General features: G+C 34.9%; 1 protein-coding gene and 1 long non-coding RNA gene across 15 annotated transcripts in view; one reads left to right on the top strand and one right to left on the bottom strand.

The window, feature by feature from the left end:
- TRDN (triadin) overlaps positions 1-20,084 on the bottom strand; it is a 376,317-nt gene that overhangs the window by 267,142 nt on the left and 89,091 nt on the right. For all 14 annotated transcript variants that reach the window (XR_014267283.1, XR_014267284.1, XM_082474630.1 and 11 more), the window contains exon 5: positions 3,009-3,068. Coding sequence is in view for 12 of the 14 variants with exons in the window: in XM_082474630.1 (XP_082330756.1) it covers positions 3,009-3,068 (60 nt within the window). In the remaining 2 variants the exon portion in view is untranslated. The remainder of the gene's footprint in view (positions 1-3,008; positions 3,069-20,084) is intronic.
- LOC309666977 lies at positions 3,796-20,074 on the top strand. Its single transcript, XR_014267442.1, has 3 exons — positions 3,796-12,183; positions 12,496-16,246; positions 16,549-20,074. It is a non-coding gene; the product is annotated as an uncharacterized lncRNA (long non-coding RNA).

Here is a 20,084-nt window from a genome sequence, read left to right as displayed (position 1 = left end):
AAGTGGCCGATAGTCAGAGAGAACAGGTATATAAAAGCACAGAGTTATGAGACAGCAGCAGTGCTGGCTTAGGAACTGCCCAAAAGTTCGGCCTGCCTATGGCATGGGAGGTGTTGGTGGGATGTGGAGTGAGGTGGTGAGGGGAGCAGGGGGAGAGTTGGGAAGGGAGGGGGTTGATGAGGAGGTTGCAGAGTAGGGAAGGTAAGTGGTAAAGTGGACAAAGTTGATCACTGGCTATCTATCAGTGATCATATGATGAGGGCCTTTTATGTCATGACAGTGTGGCTTTTATCTCTAAAGCACTGTGACGACAACAAATGGATTTAAGCCCTGAGCATGATTAGCATGGCTTTCAGGGGTTAATGCAGGGAAATCAGTTAAGAAGTAACTGTCGTAACCTAATTGGGAGATGACTGTAGAGGGGATAGTAATGGGAGAGGAGAGGTGAGAATAGACTAAATTATAATTAAGAGAGAGGATGACAAAGGGCCATGCAGGATTGGACTTTGGTATTGAAAGTGACCAACAAGTCTGTGGCAGGGATTGTAACTCAAATGCCTTCAGAGATAAAGCAGATAAATCAAGGTCTACTCCAGTAGTGATGAGAGTGGAGGAGATTGGTGCAGATCCCACCTAAAGACATACAGGTATGTTATGTTAACATACTGGTTGGTCAAAGAGAACCTCTGTGGGATATACTTGAACTCTAGGCTAGGTGTTAAATTGCGAATATTAATGAGATGGCTACTCATCTGAAGAGGTTGACTTGAATTCTAGCCTCACCTCCCAAACATTAATGGAACCAGGATGGAATCTGCACATGAATATATTTTTTTAAACCTATCCAGATGATTCTAAAGTCCAGTCAGGATTAAGTACCACTACTAGCCAAAATGACTCCTAGCTTTTTAGCTTGAATAACTTGGGTGAATCGTGATGTTAATTTTCAGGACAAAGAATACGGGAGGATGAAGACATTTTGTGCAATAGAAGTTAATACATCAGCTTCTGCATAATAGATCTCTTTATACTCTGATATTTGCTGGCTTGTCTATAATCATTTCGGGCTACTATTACCTTGGATATAGTGTATCTTTTCTTATAAGAGTTCAAAATGCTTTGATAACAATTTATATTCCTAACTATCCATCATATATAACCATAACTGACAGAATGTGGCATAGAGAAAACATGTATTTATCTAGACATAGGAACAGCTATAAAACCACATTTATTTTCACTGAACTACTTGGGAATAGAAAGCAGGCATTATTCTATTCTACTTGGATGAGGAAACTAAGCAGTAAAATGAACTCTTTTGTTCATATTCACACAAAAAATTGTGGAAAAAAGTATCTCTGAAGCCCATTTCACTGTTGAACAGCTGAAGCTCCATTTTCTTTTTCTTGAGAAACATTCACTTTCCCAAACTATATTTGATCTATTCAGGAAATATATTCAGGTACTAATCTCTAGCCCAGCCTTTGAGGAATTTATTTTAAACTTCAGCCAAATTCACTGTTTTAATTATGCAAGACTCACTAGTTTAATAAATCCACTCTACAGCCCACTGCTCAGTCTTTAACAGCAGGATTCTAATAGAGCCAAGTCCAAAACGCAAATGGTACCATCTGCATCACAACATCCACTCCAGCAGCATTGCTATTAAATTAGTAGTACAGTCTGCAAGATAAAACAGCAGACTCCCCAGTCATGTGCAACCAGTTGAATTTCTGTTTAACCTCCAGCAGATAGAAACACATAACCAGTTCAGTGATGGCTAGCTTAGTCAATCCATACCCAAGAGCTGTGTCCAATTTCCCTGACCAAAGGAATTAAGAACGAAAAAAGGGAAAGGGAACAGAAATAAGACATTAGTTCCCTAAGTACAAATATAAATAGGTTTCAGTTGAGTAAACTTCATTGTCCCTGGTTGTATAAGGATTGGCTGACCAATCTGGAACTAATTCAAACATTAGGATTGAAGACATAATATTTGCAGAATGATTTGAGCTCTTCACAAAGAGGAAGTTCATGAAGTATATTAAAAAAAGAAAACATGGTATTTTAATGTAGATTCACATATTGGTATAATTTCAGGTTAATTAGAACTTCTATTATTTGAAACTATTACTTGCAACTTTGATGTCTGTGCAGGTAATTTTGTACTAGTCAGTATTTGACATAATAAATATTAGACAACATTCAATTTTTATCCTAGGAAAATTCTTTCATTTTCAGCTGTATCACACAAATACAGGAATAATGAGATTTTTACTTTTGCCTTAACTCACCCAGTATCATGTGAGACTGACCATTGGGGAAACTTGGGCATATTTAGAAACATGTCCTATTGAATGTTTGTGCTTCCTGTGAGTTTTCTTTTTAAGTTTTATGACTACATGGGTCACTCCTAGAAAAGTGACGCTTGTAAGATGAGCAAGACACTGCTGGCCATTAGTAATATCCCTCTAATGCAAGATTTCAGTTACTAGATTTAGTTGAGTTGAAAAGGATATTAATCATCATGTTGTCATTGCCCATCTACCCCTTGAGGCTGCGTAAGCAAGCTCTGGGGCCATAGCAGTCTTCAGTGAGCTAGTATAATGACTGCATTTCTATGACAAAGATTTTAAAGGTATAGCATGGCATAAAAAAATTCAAGTTAAAAAAAATTGAACTCTGATCTATTATATTAACTGATTAAAGAAGGAAAAATGTTTGCTAATAAGTCAAAAAATATGTTTGTGGTACTATCTCAGTAAGCAAAAGCCCACTGCATCAATAAATAACTGAAAGATTGTAACACATTTTGAAGTTATTTTGATTCCAATAATTAAATATTATATATTTATACCTGGGGTTTACTTAGAAGTAAACTTACTTAAACACTATCAACAATTAAAGCAAAAGAGCACTAAAGATGAAAACTTTCCATTTTCTCATGTAAATATACAAAATATATATCCTGAACAAAAATAAGAATAAACACAAAATTTAACACTTACCTTTAGTTTGTATTTTCCTTTCAGTTTTCTCCTGCTTTTCAGTCTTTTCTTTGTGTATTTCTAGGAAAAAATAGGATATACTTTTAAAAACTCTTTTTGAAAATGTGCAAAATATAAATCATAGCTATGACCGAAACATTATAATTCCAGCATGAAGTCTAAATTATTTTAGCCAACAAATTTAAAGGTATCTAAAAGGAAAGAGTCATTGTAACATATTGCCACATAAATCCCTCATTTATTGAAATTAGGAAAAAATTGGAGTTACCTAAATTTTAGTTATTGAAAAAGCTTAACAACTTAAATCAATAAATGTTGCCACTGTTTTCAGTGCTAAATCTGATCACAAATTATAATTATGTTTTATTTCAATGACTCTCAATGCATATTAAGACTCCTTAGTAAAAAATGTCATTTAGATTTAGGAAGATTTAGTTTTTACATATTAAATTAAGAATTTGTGAAATGGGGCTTCCCTGGTGGCGCAGTGGTTGAGAATCTGCCTGCCAATGCAGGGGACACGGGTTCGAGCCCTGGTCTGGGAAGATCCCACATGCCGCGGAGCAACAAGGCCCGTGAGCCACAACTACTGAGCTTGCGCGTCTGGAGCCTGTGCTCCGCAACTAGAGAGGCCGCGATAGTGAGAGGCCCGCGCACCGCAATGAAGAGTGGCCCCCGCTCGCCGCAACTGGAGAAAGCCCTCGCACAGAAACGAAGACCCAACACAGCCAAAAATAAAAATAAAATAAAATAAATTAATAAAAAAAAAAAAAAAAAAAAAAAAAAAAGAATTTGTGAAATGAACTGTAACAACTATCTAATAGGAAATATATCTCAGAAGTATTGACTCTAAGCTATGTTTATAATCAGAATTTGGCATTGCATTTAACCAATAATTACTGCATGTAGATATGACACATTTCATAGAATGTTAGTTGTTACATTTTTTCTAAATATCAGGTTTTAACAAATATATTCAGTTTGCTGCTAGTTTCAGTAAACATACATTGCCAAGGCTTAGAAAATAAAGTTAATTCTGAATTTGCAGTTAATTTGGATAGAACTAAATTTGAGATTAGAGTTTACAAATATGATTACTACCTCTGAAAAGTGACTTAATCTTAAATACCATGGTTTTTCTTAGAAAAATGCTAATGAGTTTTACTTATTTATTTATCACAACTTTATTCCACAGATGGTCTGAGATGGTGCTAATTACTGTACATATTCTAAATTCTCCATTTGTAGATTTGAATTTGCATTTTTATAATTTTTCTAGAAGTCTAAATTCAAGACCAACTATAGGAAAATCCTAAATATCTTCAGAAAAGACAGTTACTGACTTTCATTCACCAGTTAAAGAGATAATCACCACTGTGAAGATTTCCTCCCCTCATTTTCCCCAGTAATCAGTCATACTATTTATAAGGCCACTCCTCTACCCTTATCCCATCCTTGACCTTGAAAATGGCAATGGAGATACCAAAGAGTTAAGATATTCAATTACATTTGTGAAAAAAAGGCTTCAAGGTACAAGGAAAGATATCCCAAGGGCTTAGGAAACATCCATCTTCCCTCTTCTCTCCTCCTCCTCCTCCTCCTCCTCATTATTATTATTAATCTCCTCCCTATGTCTCCAAATCCTACTCCAAAGCATGGTTCTTCATCTTAGCATTACTGACTTTTTAGATTGGGGAAATTGTTACTTGGAGGTGGAGTGGGGCTGCTCTGTGCCCTGTAGAATATTTAGCAGCATCCCTACTTACTAGATGCTTCTAGACCCCATCCCCACCCCCAGTCATGACTATAAAAAATGTCTTTAGATATTGTGAAATGACTCCTGTTGGGAACTTGTATCTTTAGAGCGCCAGTCCAATCACTCTTTGTCACTGTCTAGGCCTACACTGTCCAATGCAGTGTCCATTAGACATGTGTACATATTAAAGACATGATATGTGGTTAGTCCAAATTGAGATGTGCTATAAGTGTAAGTACATAATGAATTATGATGACTTAATATTAAAAAGAATGTAAAATATCTCTAATAATTTTTATATTAATTACATATCAGAATGATATTATTTTGGACATATTGAGTGTGATGGTTTTATTTATGTGTCAACTTGGCTAGGCTACTATCCCAAATCATTCAAATGAACACTAATCTAGAAGTTGCTGTGAAGGTATTTTGCATAAGTAATTAAAATGCCTAGTTTATTAGCTTTAAATAAGGTGGTTCTGGATCATCTGCGTGGGCTTGTCTGATTCCACTGGAAGGTCTCAGAAACAAGTTCGAGGTTTCCTGGGAGAGGGAAGAAATTCTTTGGGTGGATGACACCGTTGGTCCATGCCCGTGGGCTCCAGCTTGCCCATGATCTTCACTTCTTGACTGCCTGTCCTATGGGTTCTCATTTGCTCAACCAGTCCCCACAATCACACAGGCCAATTCCTTGTAATAGATGTCTTAATATGTAAATATGTCTGCATAATTTCCTACTTTTGCTTCTTTGGTTGAGCCCTGACTGATATGTGGGGTTAAATAAGACATGTTATTAAAATTAATTTCATATTTTTCTTTTTACATTTTTTTAATGTGGCTACTCAAAAAATTTTAAATACATATGTGGCTCACATTATACTAGTTTTAGACAGTACTTGTCTGGTCCTAGGGGTGGGCAAATGACCTTTTCAGGTCATCTACAGGGTTAAATCTTCTACAAGTTAATTTAAAAAAACCCTCAAAATTCTCCCCTGCCAATACCATTCTGCTTCCTCCCTCCTATTTAAACAAACACAAGCGATGGAGAAGACTGGGGCCTTGTATAATTCAGCCTGATAAAGTAAGTAAAATGCCAAAGATTTAGAGTAGTCTTTGCATGTGCTAAGGGAATCATCCTTAAGAAATAATTTCTTACTCCTGATAGGGATTAATTTGAATATAGAAATGGGACGAAATTTTCAATATTAAAAATTTATATGAAATGTTACATCTATTGTGATTGAAAAAGGCCTTAAATCTGTCATTGAGAATAATATTTTTCCTTTAGAGGTGTGTGTGTATGTGTGTGTATGTGTGTTTATATTACACAGATATCCACTGGCTACTCAGAGGAATAAAAGAGAGATTCTAGAACTCATACAGGAGGATCAGACACGAGTTAGAATCTTCTTCAGGATTAGGTTCAAAAGGCCATTCTGCCTGGGTAATCCTGTCAGAGCCTCCTAGCCTAACTTAACTGGGGAAATACACTGTTTAGACAAGGTGGTGGTTTATGGAATTAGACAATCCATGTTGGTTCATGGTGGGGTTTCCTGCAAGGTAGGTAGGTGAAAGCTTGCACATCACAGAACAGAAAAAATAACAGTAGTAGAAGAAACCTTGGTTCCCCTTAGCCTTAGCTCTTGTGCACCCAGCAGCAGCCGACCAAAAGGGAATGAGCTCTAGATTATAACCAGAATTGTAATGAGCAGGGATCCGTCCTGGAGGGGAAAAATATAAAGTGAAAGAAGACAAATCTCAAAAAGACTGGGATGCAGATCACCACTCAGGAAAAGGCAGGAGGGAAACATATTCCCTCCACTTTTCCCCAAATACAAGAAAGGCAGGTAACCTTAAAGCGGGAGGTAAGTCCAGGAATGTTGGTTACACTTCATAATAAGTTTCACTTAAGCAAAAATAAAAATAGATGAAAGTAAAGGAGAATTAGACTTTAAAAAATGATAATTTTTATGTTCATTGGTGACATTGGCCTGGTAATTTTCTTTTTTGTGGTATCTTTGTCTGGTTTTGATATCAGGGTGATGGTGGCCTCATAGAATGAGTTTGGAAGTATTCCTTCCTCTATAATTTTTTGGAATAGTTTCAGAAGGGAAGGTGTTAACTCTTCTCTAAATGTTTGATAGAATTCGCCTGTGAAGCCATCTGGTCCTGGGCTTCTTTTTGTTGGGAGTTTTTAAATCACAGATTCAATTTCAGTACTTGGTCTGTTCATATTTTCTATTTCTTCCTGGTTCAGTCTTGGGAGATTGCACAATTCTAAGAATTTGTCCATTTCTTCTAGGTTGTCCATTTTATTGGCATATAGTTGTTTATAGTAGTGTCTTATGGTCCGCTGTATTTCTGTGGTGTCGGTTGTAACTTCTCCTTTCTCATTTCTGATTTTACTGATTTGGGCCCTATCCCTTTTTTTCTTGATGAGGTTGGCTAAAGGTTTATCAATTTTGTTTGTCTTTTCAAAGAACCAGCTTTTAGTTTAATTGATCTTTTCTATTGTTGTCTTCATCTCTAATTTATTTCTGCTCTGATATTTATGATTTCTTTCCTACTACTAACTTTAGGTTTTGTTTGTTCTTCTTTCTCTAGTTGTTTCAGGTGTAAGGTTAGGTTGTTTATTAGAGATTTTTCTTGTGGGATTAACAATATACACACTACTATACATAAAATAGATAACCAACAAGGACCTACTACTGTATAGCATAGGGAACTATACTCAATAGTTCATAAAACCTGTAAGGAAAAAGAATCTGAAAAGGAACATGTATATATATATATATAAAACTGAATCACTGCTGTATACCTGAAACTAACACAACATTGTAAATCAATTATATTTCAATAAAAATAAATTAAAAATGATGACTATATTTCAGAGTGTTTATTTTATTTTTTTGTTGTAACAAAATTCTTTAATAAAATTTATAAAAATGAATATTTAAGAATAATTTTTTCACCTTGAATTGTTTTCCTTTTCCACTCCCAATGAAAATACAAAATTATCAGCACCCACACACTTATACACCCAAAACTACAGTGACATTCTCTACACAGAACTACATTAGAGTTTAAATTGCTGAAAAATCAAGACAGTTTTAAGAAGTGGTTGCAGGGATGGGTTTTTCTTCCAAAAACAGCTGATAGATAGGGAAGAAATTTACATAAAGTTCTGGTCTATGGTTGTCAAAAGTCTCTTAAAGGTTGCATTTCAACTAAAAGAGGATCCAAATTAAGGTTCTCCCTACCCTCACCTCCCTTCGCTAACACCCTTTCAAGGAGTGTTTTCTTCCTGCTCCTAAGAGAAAAAATATTTGGATTTTTAAAATATTCTGAAGTTTTCGTGCACAGTTGGAATTTGGGTCAAATGTGTCCAGACCAGCCAGCATTTTCTATAGACATCAACAAAAGCAGGCACTGGGGATTCTGTGCTTTGGGTACAAGGATCCTGGCAGGAAACACGTGTTGAGATTCCTCTACTCTTTCAGAATTTTCGGGGCTGGGGCTTTTGTACCTCGAAAGTTCCCCCAGGGTCCTGCTCAATTTCACAGTCTCAAGAATATAGTCCCAACTTTTTATTTTCCTGATTCTGCACTTCAGCTTTATATAAACTAAGACAGCCCAACTGCTCTGGGCAGATCCACTCAGATCTCTTATAAGTGGGAGTTGTGGATTAAATCACACACCTACACACAGGCGCGCGCGCATGCGCACACACAGACAAATCTCTACAGCTCACAATGAAATATAATGACTTACATAGACGTTGTTTTGCAGGAACAGCATCAACTATTTTTTAACTGATGATCACTTGAAGACTGTTAGTATCTCCGTACAGGTAAGTGCAGACAAGCACAGCTAACCTTGTAAAGGCATACACACATACATTTCTTTGCTTGTAGAAGACAAAAGAAATTTATTTCTGATGATTCTGAAGGGGAGCAGATTTCACTACCTCAAAATATGTCTCTTTGGCATAAGGGTTATTTTTCAGCTAAATGCAATCAAAGCCCAGCAGGAAAAGCTCTTTACCTTCCCCTCAACTGCCTAAATTTACATTGGAAAGGGGGCCTGTACCAAGGAGAGAGCTATTACCAGAGATACCAAGAAACTTATCTGCATAACAGGACACTCTTTGTTTTTCAAACGTCTACTCTCCCTTCCTGTGAAGAGCCTTCCTTCCTTTTGTATACTCAGACCCCTCCTCTTTTCCTTAGCTCAGGCTGTTATATATAAGTCTCAATTACCTGGCTGCCTTTTGAGTCTCATATTTTTATGGGGCTCCCGTATGTATGAACAATGTTTATTTTTCTCCTGTTAATCTGTCTTATATCAATTTAATTATTAGACCAGCCAAAGAACCTAGACAGGAAGAAGGAAAATTTTTCTGCCCCTACAATTCAAACTTAAGGATAAATTAAATGTCTCTGCATGTTTTATTGCAACATTACATTTTCTTTGGGGATTGTACTACATCACTATTGTCACTGTCTCTGGCTATCAGATGTCCAAAGAATCCAATGTAGCCTCTACACAGTGTGCTAGTTCTGTCTCCTTACACTTTAGCCAGGAAATGATGACCACTCAGGCTCCTGCCCAACTGAGTAACAGCATGATACCAATTTAGACTTCAGAAGGATATTTTTCTCATAAGCAGATGATGCCTAATTTTTTACTCTCAATTACTCTTGCCAGCAGAGAACTATTTGTGTAAGAATGGAAAATTAAATGTAAAATAGTCAAGTCAGTAAATAGAAATTTATTGCCCTATGGTTTATGGCAAACTTCAAAGAAAAATAACATTTCTTATATTAATACTATCTTCTAGTTATTCAATAATTTTATAGACAGGTAAATGCCTCTACCTTATGCAATATAACAGTAATGTACAGTAGCAAAAAATTTCATTTAACCTTTTGCACTCTTTAAGAACAGTTCACTTAAACTGAACCAATTCTGGATACAAGGGACAAAGAAGGTCAAAGTAGTCATTATTTACCTCCAAATGTATGTGCTTTGCCAATAGGTTAGAGAGTCCAACCTAAGAACATGATAAGTCTCAGCAACAGATTCTAGTTGGAATGATAAGCCATTTTGGTAACAGTAAACCTCAAAGATTGTTTTGTGGCTTAGAAAGCACAGAGGTCAAAGTATCTCAATCCAAGTGTGAGACTGTCCAAGGTCCTTAAAGGTACAATTGTCAATTTGAATTTTGATAACTGGAGAAGGGAAAAATAAATGGAGAAAGAGTGACAGTTAGCTCAATGTGTCAGGAAGCAATGAAAAGGATCTCTTTGTTTTCCTGAGTTATTGGTAACCTTACCTAATGTATCATTTCTCCACTAGTGTTTACTCTGTCCATTATGATATGAGGGACACTCAGGAGAAGGGGCAAGTTACTTCCATAGAAGATGGGAAGTGTATTCTGACTTCTTTCACTAGTCCTGATTTTCCCCTATCCCCTTTCTCACTATCTGTAGGGAAGTATGTGTGAATATGAGAAGTGGAGAAAAGAGTAGAAGTCTCCTTTTAGATTTTTATTGTTATTCATCTCCCATTCTAACACCAATACTTCATCATGCTGGGCTTTATTTTATTTTATTATTTTTTTAAACATCTTTATTGGAGTATAATTGCTTTACATTGTTGTGTTAGTTTCTGCTGTATAACAAAGTGAATCAGCTATACGTATACTTATATCCCCATATCCTCTCCCTCTTTCGTCTCCCTCCCACCCTCCCCACTCCACCCCTCTAGGTGGTCACAAAGCACCGAGCTGATCTCCCTGTGCTATGCGGCTGCTTCCCACTAGCTTTCTATTTTACATTTGGTAGTGTATACATGTCAGTGCCACTCTCTCACTTCGTCCCAGCTTCCCCTTCCCCCTCCCTGTGTCCTCAAGTCCATTCTCTACATCTGCGTCTTTATTCCTGTCCTGCCCCTAGGTCCCTCAGAACCATTTTTTTTTTTTTTTTTTTAGATTCTATATATATATATATATATATGTGTTAGCATACGGTATTTATTTTTCTCTTTCTGACTTACTTCACTCTGTATGACAGACTCTAGGTCCATCCACCTCACTACAAATAACTCAATTTAATGCTTTTTTAAATTAAAGGAACTCAAAGAATTTAAACTCTGGTTTTCATCCTTTATAACTCAACGGTGATAACCAAAAAATATACCCTCCTAAATCAGGCTGTTTTCCTAAAGTCCAATGCCAAATAAGCAATTGGGCTAGAGTCCAATGTCTCTGAGAGGTATTAGTCTCAGCACTAGACTTGTGAAGTGCTGGGAAACAAGAGAAGCAGATATAATAATGTATTATTTTGCTGAGAAAAAATTAAAAATTAGTATTATTTAGAGTATTCATTATTTGTGGATTGCAATGGTCATTAAATGATTATTTGAATAATTGTCGTACAAAAGATGGCATAGATCAAGAGTATTCTAGTGTAATTAAAAATGCATTTCGTTAGGAAAATCTAGACATACATAAGCTATTCAAAGATCTATACAAAAATACTGTCATCGCTGGCATGTATTAAAATGCAGCTTAGTGTTTACGATAACTAATGCTTGAGTCAATCTGCTTCAATCAAATCTAATTCTCATACCTACTAGTTGTGTGAACTTCACTTCCTCATTTGTAAAATGAGGTTAATAATAATACCTACCACATAGATTTACATGAGGATTAAAATAAGTTAAAATGTAAAGGATTCAGAGCAGCACCTGATATCTAATAAGCATCATGTAAAATATTGGCTATTATTATTATTACTTGTCTCCCTCACTAAATTCTAAATTTGATGAGGGCAAAAACTATGTCTATATTGTTCCACAGTAAATTTTCAATAATAATTGGCATATACTAACCACTCGATAAATATATACTGAGTTAAAAAATAAATGTTTAAGCAAGATTATAAGCTATCAACTCTTGCACAATATAGAAAGTTGTGGTGGATAGTATCTCACCTGTTCTTTAAGACACGATGTACAAATGATTTAAACACTAAAATGAGTGTGGTTGAAAATTTGGGACGGTAAAATGTTGCATTTCTCAACCTTTTTACTTTCTATTAGAAATGCTGGAGAAAGTTGCAGAATTTTACTATTTGTGGAAATTTAAAAATGTATGTGAAAAAAAAAATGTATGTGAAAGGTATTGTAAACTGCAACACTTGTACAAAAGGTAGTAGGGTTTTTTTTTTTGTTTTTTTGTTTGTTTAAAGGAACTTTATTCATAATTGCTAAAACTTGGAAGTAACCGAGGTGTCCTTCAGTAGGTGAATGAAGAAATACACTGTGGTACCTCCAGACAATGGAATATTACTCAGCACTAAAAAGAAATACACTATCAAGCCATGAAAAGACATGGAGGAAACTTAAAGGCATGTTACCAATGCATTTTTTTTTTAAAGATTTATTTATTTTATTGACTGATTAATTGCTATGTTGGATCTTCGTTTCTGTGCGAGGGCTTTCTCTAGTTGCGGCAAGCGGGGGCCACTCTTCATCGCGGTGCGCGGGCCTCTCACTATCACGGCCTCTCTTGTTGCGGAGCACAAGCTCCAGACGCGCAGGCTCAGCAATTGTGGCTCACGGGCCTAGTTACTCCGCGGCATGTGGGATCTTCCCAGACCAGGGCTCAAACCCGTGTCCCCTGCATTGGCAGGCAGATTCTCAACCACTGCGCCACCAGGGAAGCCCACCAATGCATTTTTAAAGCATTTCTTTCCACAGTGATCAATATGGGTGCCAATAAGTTACAGTTTTTAAATATTGTTTTTCTGGAACACTGCAAAGCTAAATAATAATAAAATTTAAAACACTGCACATTTTTAATACTTTGCCTTAACTTATCCACAGATGTTTATATAAAATATGTCAACTATAAATTGACATATATAATTGACAATTATGCCTATAATAAAATATTGACAGTCAAATATCATGTTCATTTCAACAGAAAAATATTGGGACAGGATTTAAAAGTGGGATATGCTATTCCACCTAACTTGAAAGGGTTCAAAATTTCTATTTCTTTTGTTCTACATGTTAGGTAGTAAAAAAAAAAAAAAAAGAAAAGAAAAACAGAAAAATTACCAGTGATTCTCAACTCCGTGCATCAGATTCCAATGATGTCTTAACTGGACTTACTTTTTTCCACAAGAGACCAAAATCTCGTGATTTTGAAAAACAGAACGTACAGAGTTGAAAAGAATCTGGAATACATATAAACCTAACAGCTTCTCATTCACAGGCTTCTCAATTACACACCCAATCTTATTTCCAGATAGGAATGCAGCAACCTTGAGATTATTCTTGCTCCAACAGGAGCTACTTAAAATGGTTGGGCCTGAGTCGAGTTGTCTCAGCCTTTTTTTTTTTTTTTTTAAATTTATTTTATTTTTGGCAGCGCTGGGTCTTTTTTACTGCACACGTGGGCTTTCTCTAGTTGCGGAGAGTGGGGGGCTACTCTTTGGTGTGGTGCGCGTGCTTCTCATCGTGGCGGCTTCTCTTATTGCGGAGCATGGGCTCTAGGCATGCCGGGCTTCAGTAGTTGTGGCACGCGGGCTCAATAGTTGTGGCACACAGGCTTAGTTGTTCCGCGGCATGTGGGATCTTCCCGGACGAGGGCTCCAACCCACGTCCCCTACGTTAGCAGGCAGATTCTTAACCACTGTGCCACCAGGGAAGTCTTGTCTCAGCCTTTTTATTCTCCATGATGTTGGCACCAAAATTTAATCCCTTGCTTTCATCGGCTTGCTCCTTCAGGCTCCAGTGTTACCAGTATTATTTCCATCACTCTGGTTCCAGTTTGCTTGCCTTGATAGAAATGAGCTCTTTTGGACCCAGGGTTCACTACAGCTGCAACTCCTTAGAGAAGTAAGTCTCTGGATCATTCATCAGATCTCTCCTCAGCCTTTTTCACTCTGATCCCATCACCAAGCCCCACTGTCTGCTCTCTCTGCGTTTTGCCCCTTGTCCTCACAGGTCTGATTAATATTGGGAAAGACAACCAGAAGATAAAGCAATGAGTTCCTTGAGCAGCCTGAGGGCAATATGCAGCAGTGCAGTTATGGAGCTGAGTTTTAATCTAGACTTATTTAGAGGAGTAGTCCAAAGATTAATGTATCTACTTAACAGTGTTACTAGGGCCAACCTGGTAACCAGTATTCTGAGGCTACGACTTTTAACAAGTTTAGTCACCTTTCCATTCTCCCTCTTTTTTTCACTCGCAGTATTTTTCAGACACTTAAAGTTCTGCCTGGGGTAAGGCACCGAAGCTGCCAGCAAAGATGGATGTAATGAAATCTCTGGCACAGAAACATGTCCATCTATCTTACTCCCAGTGACGTGATACAACCTTCTGAATGGCCTAATCCTAAAGTCTTGAATATTTATGATGCTCAGATTCCCTGGTTCTTCCTTACTCACCCTGACTGCAAAGAGCTAAGGTGGATTTCAATAAAGTGAGAAAAACACACAATGAAAGAACTGAGTTTAAATTTACTGGGCTCTTTTCAACCCCAGGGGCTTTAGGGAAATCTTAAAATGCGATTATAAGTAGAATGTAATTTGTTTTGCTCTAAGTAAAGAAGAGCTTCTTCCTCTGCCATTGGCATGCATCAGGAACAATTTCACAGACTATCAGCCTTCATATTTGGGTCCTGTTCAAACTTCAAGATGGTTCCTTAGTTCAAAGAGCAAGTAGTTGGAAAGCAAGTAAATTCAACATAATGTACAGGGGATTTTGGCTCTTTCCACAAAGGCAAGTATATTAAGTATATATCTCATAAGGCCACCATATATATATTAAGTATATATCTCATAAGGCCACCATGTCCCTAAAATTGAAGATCAATTTTTCCTTCCCCAAAAAATGTGTATGTATGGGTCCGAAGGAATAAAAGTATTCTTTCTTAACTTTAAAGCTAGATGTCAGAAAGTGACATTATAAAATGTAATTTCTTGTTAAGAGACTATTATTGTCTCCTAAAATTACATATTTCAAAGAACATAAATGCTGTAATGATTATTCTTATATACAGACTTATTATAGACTAAGGTTTAAGTAAGAATAAACTGTAAAAAGAGATAAGTATATCCATTACTCTGCACTTAGAAATGTTAGTACAAAAAATTAAAAAGCTCTATCCCCAGTAAAAATTATACTTTTATGAATGTTTACATAATCTGAAAAGTCCTCATCACATGAATGTTAATATAGAAATATGAAAGAAAAATCATATTAGGTTTGTGAGAAACCAGTATCTTTTTTTTGAAAAAGAAATAGAAAAATGCTAAGCTGCCTATGCTGAATAGACATATATTTTTAACTTCGTTTTAAAATATACTATTTAGCTCCTCTGCCCATTTTTTAATTTGGTTGCCTGTTTTTTGTTGTTTCTGCTTTGTTTTGTTTGTTTATTTTATTTTTTATATTCCAATAGATACAGAGAACAAACTGGTGATTGCTGGGGGGTGGGGGGTGGGGGGAGAGGGCCAGACGAAATAGATGAAAGGGATTAAGAAGTATAAACTTCCAGCCATAAAACAAAAAAATCACAGGAATGTAATGTACACATAGGGAATATAGTCCATAATTTTGTAGCAACTTTGTATAGTGATGGATAGTAATTGGTTTTACTGCAGTGAACATTTCATAATGCATAAAAATACTGAATCACTATTTTGTACACCTGAAACTAATATAATATTGTATGTTAATTATAACTCAATAAAAATTGTATAATGTAATAATTTAGGATAAAATGATATTGCTTTATGCTTCAATTGTAGTTCTTGCTTTAGGTATATTTCATCTAAACTTTGGTGCTGCCGCTCACTTAATTTATGGAAAATGTTTGCCATGTTAACTAATGGGCAAAGCCAGCCTTTGTTTTCAAATTTCTCACGTAAATCAAACTTACTCTTTTTCAAAAAAATATAATTTTGCTTTTCAGTTCAAAAAAAATTTTAGTGTGTATTTTGAGGAAATTATTATGAAAGTAATAAATTTTGCAACATATTTGGAAGATATGTTATTAAAAGTAGATGAAAATATTTAAATTATTTGGATTTAATGTAATACGTTTATTTTACAATAAGTTAGAAAACAAGACAAACCAATATTCCACTGCACATTATTTTACTTGAACTAATGTCAGGTACCATATAAGTAAAATTTTTAGTTGTTTATGGAGCTAGGAGTATTTTTAAAAGTTTGATATTCCTGAAATATGCATGTTAGGGGGATACCACATTTTGATGTTTTACTTTGGGAATAATTTTTAAAGTTGCAAATATAAAAGAAATAACTCCAATAATTTTGTTAGATATCATGATAAAATTTTATAATTTGTAGGCAAAGTAGAATATATATTAAATCTATACATTTACATATATATATTTATTGAGCAGCCAGCTAGCATATAGTGGGGTTTTTTTGTTAGTAAGAGGTAGAAAATACATATAATAAAAAACATATAATGAATAAATGGTACATAATATATTATGTATATATATACATACACACATCTATATATATCTATATCTATCTATCTATCTATCTATCTATATATATATATATATATACACATGCACAGAGTGAATTGGTTCTGCAAATAGTATATAATTTAATTTTTTGTCAATAGGAGGTACAAAATATTAAACATTTTATATTAAATGAAATATGATAAGGTTTGACATCAGTTAGATTAAATATTTCATAATATAATTAATTACATAAGGTAGGTTTTAAATTTCTTTTTGAACAATACAGAATTAGTCTGAAATGAATCACAGAAATGTGACATCCATGGGTTTATTCAATGCATCTTTAACAGTCTGGTTGCCTTAGAAATATCCCAGTTATATTTAAAAGAATTAGTGTCACTAAGCTACACTGCTTTGATTGTTTCAAAGTAGTTTCAAACCAGTGACACTTCCTAGGAACAAATATTGAGAATAACTGAAAAGAACTGCTTACATTTAAATTTTTAAAAGCCATTTTTAGCTTTCAGTATTTCCTATGGATGTTCTTTCTGTTTTGCTCTCAAGGGAGTGTCCCTCAAGAGCAATGCACTCTTTCACATTATTCAGCTAAATAAAAGGCAAAATCATTAAATGAAACTTGCCATTGTTCCCATCTCCCCACTCTACCTTATCTCTGACTTCAGAACATCCCATCATGACACAGAACACCTGAGTATCAGCACCATGCCTCTCCTTTAGCAGACATATGCAAGATAGGACAGGAAGGCCTATTGGTCTCTTTGGTTGGCATTCTAGCAATTTGAAGATGTGTGAAAGACACTTCTTTATCTCATAACATAGAAGAATTACTATGATAACCTTGGATATGTTCTCAGGCAGATCAATTGTAGGAAAGCATACAAATGTAATTTGATTCCTTTGATGCTATCCCCACTCGTTTATCCCTTGGAAAATGTGGTGTCAACATGTCCCTGATATGTACCCTGGTGTGAAGAATGCTACTCAACAGGCTGATTCTAGGTAAACAAAGCACACCCACCCTACATAGCACAGAATTGTTCCAGAATATATAATTTACAATGGTATTGGTTTTCATAGTTACATTTTAAATAATTATACAATAAAAATGTAATATTTTACAATGATTCAGTGCCTTCAGCCTGCATCACGGAGTATTTGAAATAGAATTTAATATTTAAAAATTTTGACAAGTTGAAAAGTAAGTATGCATGAAGAATGTAAAGACACTAGGTACTACACTTAATACCCTAAAGCTATATTTATATATAACAACATAAGCCACAGAAGAGCAGATTCAAAAATTTCATCCATATTAATAATCTGTTTAATAATCAACCCAGCAACCCTGAGATTATTTGACTGTACTGTTATTCCATATCAAATTAGAACTGCAAACTCCACCCATAAATAACAAGGTAGCTAAATTTTTATTTTGGTAAAAATAGCAATAACTGAACAAATGAAACCAACATTTTAAGCACATTTAAATAAAATGCTTCATATAGACACAGGACAGTCGAATAAACAATGTCACAGCCTGATAATTAGGTAATATGAAATGGCTAAATATTATTGAATGTGTCTGAATGGGAAAGAGTACTAATGAAGAGACTAATAAAGACTCATTTAGACAGGTGAAAATCAAATATTTTAAGAGGATATAATTCTAGATTATCAAAAAAACCTAAAAAACTTCTTAAACCACTACTTTAAAATATAGAATTTATAAAATAATTCATCATAAGATAGAGATAAGCTCATGGAATCTCTTCCCTAATAATAACATTAAACATATGCTTTTAAAAGCAGAATATGTATTAGAAATGCTTTGTAAAATATCACATACTGATTTAAAACTCATTGTTTCTATGACTCTACAAAAGAAAAGGTTTTAAATAAAAAATAATTGTAATTAAATATATTTCTTTTATAACTAATGTTTATTACAGCCTTTGTACCCAAGGTAGGATGTATAAGATGTTGCTTTAAATGTCCATTTTCTCATGTAACTCTGTAAATAATAATATTAAGAAAATATATTCAGGTGACTTTAGTCAATTCTCCTTTTAGACATTAGTGTACATGGTTTTAAATATATATATCCCTTAGACTGCTTTAACTAATGATCATTACTGACATTTTTTAAAAGTATCTTAAACAACTATTTAATAGTTTTTCTGTTGATTTGATAAAGCAATACAATAATTTAAAAATAATAATTAAACAGTTTTGCGTGCATTTGCAACTTATGCTAATCATTTCATAAAACTTAATTTTAAAATAATCCCACCAGGAAAGTCAAATAAAGAGCAATGAACAGATTCTATATTAAATACTAGATATTGATTTATGGAGAATATGATCTTATATGATATTCTTGTAGAATTTAATTTATAAATAAGAAAATATTTGTTTTTCACTCTTCTATATCCAAATGGAATAAATATATATACAAGCTGTAAGTTCCAGACCACGACTGGTAACTCATTAGCTTAAACTTTGACTATGTTCTGGGCAGTATCCATTGGAGATCAGCTATAAAAAGACTCTGCTTTTTACCTCAAGAAGTTTATAAACTAATCTAGATTCTCTATACCTGGATTTGATGATTTAAGAATGTCTTGAGTTCTTGGGTTCTCATCATGGATTTGTGAGTAGGGCAACCCATCCTTTCTGCTCTCAATAGCTTCATAAACACTTTCATTTCTGAATGGCAGTTCCACACTTGAGTTTCACTACTTCACCTTTTACTGGGCAAGTTACAGATTCAAATTTTCCAAATTAACACACACTAAGTAGATTTTATCCCAAGAAGTGAGGTTATCATCATCTGTCAGGCAAGGCCGAAGCTCCAAATTTGGATCCTACTGTTTGCATTCACAGTAGGTCTAGGGAGATAGAAACAGAGGCCAGCAAGTTCTCCTCTGTCATAAATATTCCCAAGAGCTAATGCCCAACATGTGCAGCAATAACTAACTGTATTAAGTCTGGCTTTTATGTTTCTATCTCATACCAAATATACCTCAGGATGGTATCCATTGCTCCCTATTATTCCTTCTAGACATAATTCCTACCCCTTCCTGTAAAAATCTCTGAGGCTTTTGCCCCACAGTTATAACCCCTTTTTCCCAGTCGTATTGCTCCCATCTTTTGGATTTATGATCATTCCATTCAGTGACTGACGACGTTGCTTATTCCTTCAAGGAATCCCTGTAAACCACAGCCAAGCTCACCCAGATGACTCTGCTGCTTTGGGATAACACATAATACATACTGACTGCATATACCTGTGCCTTCAAGATTATTACCCTCCACACTATCTCAGCTACCCTGTCCAATAGATATCACCTGAAATTGAAAAATAATACTGACAATAACATAAGAAAAAGAATTAAAATTTAAAATCGATATATCTGGCCACAGTGAGAATAATAAAGATCACGGGCATCCTCACCTTCTGGGCCATTTAGAAAACTATAGAATTCACCCCTCATTCCTGCAATTCAAATTCACATTGATCAGTGTGTAGATTGATGTGCACATCGACTGAAGAAGGCATTAATTAAATAATCAACTTAAAAATGATGGGATTAGCTTCATTGGAAAGAATCGAGTATTTCTTCTCCTAACTATAAATCTTAATCTAACCATTAAACAAAAACTCTACATTAAAAACAAATTGTCTATAACAAAGTAAAATCTATTTAAGTTATGGTGAAAATCAATATTACCATAAAAGAAAAATACTTTTTTTCAAAGGTCAACACAACTAA

Source organism: Balaenoptera physalus (assembly GCF_965194825.1).
Source record: "Balaenoptera physalus genome assembly, chromosome: 9".
NCBI classification, from domain to species: domain Eukaryota; kingdom Metazoa; phylum Chordata; class Mammalia; order Artiodactyla; family Balaenopteridae; genus Balaenoptera; species Balaenoptera physalus.
This window is presented reverse-complemented; position numbering and strand designations above follow the sequence as displayed.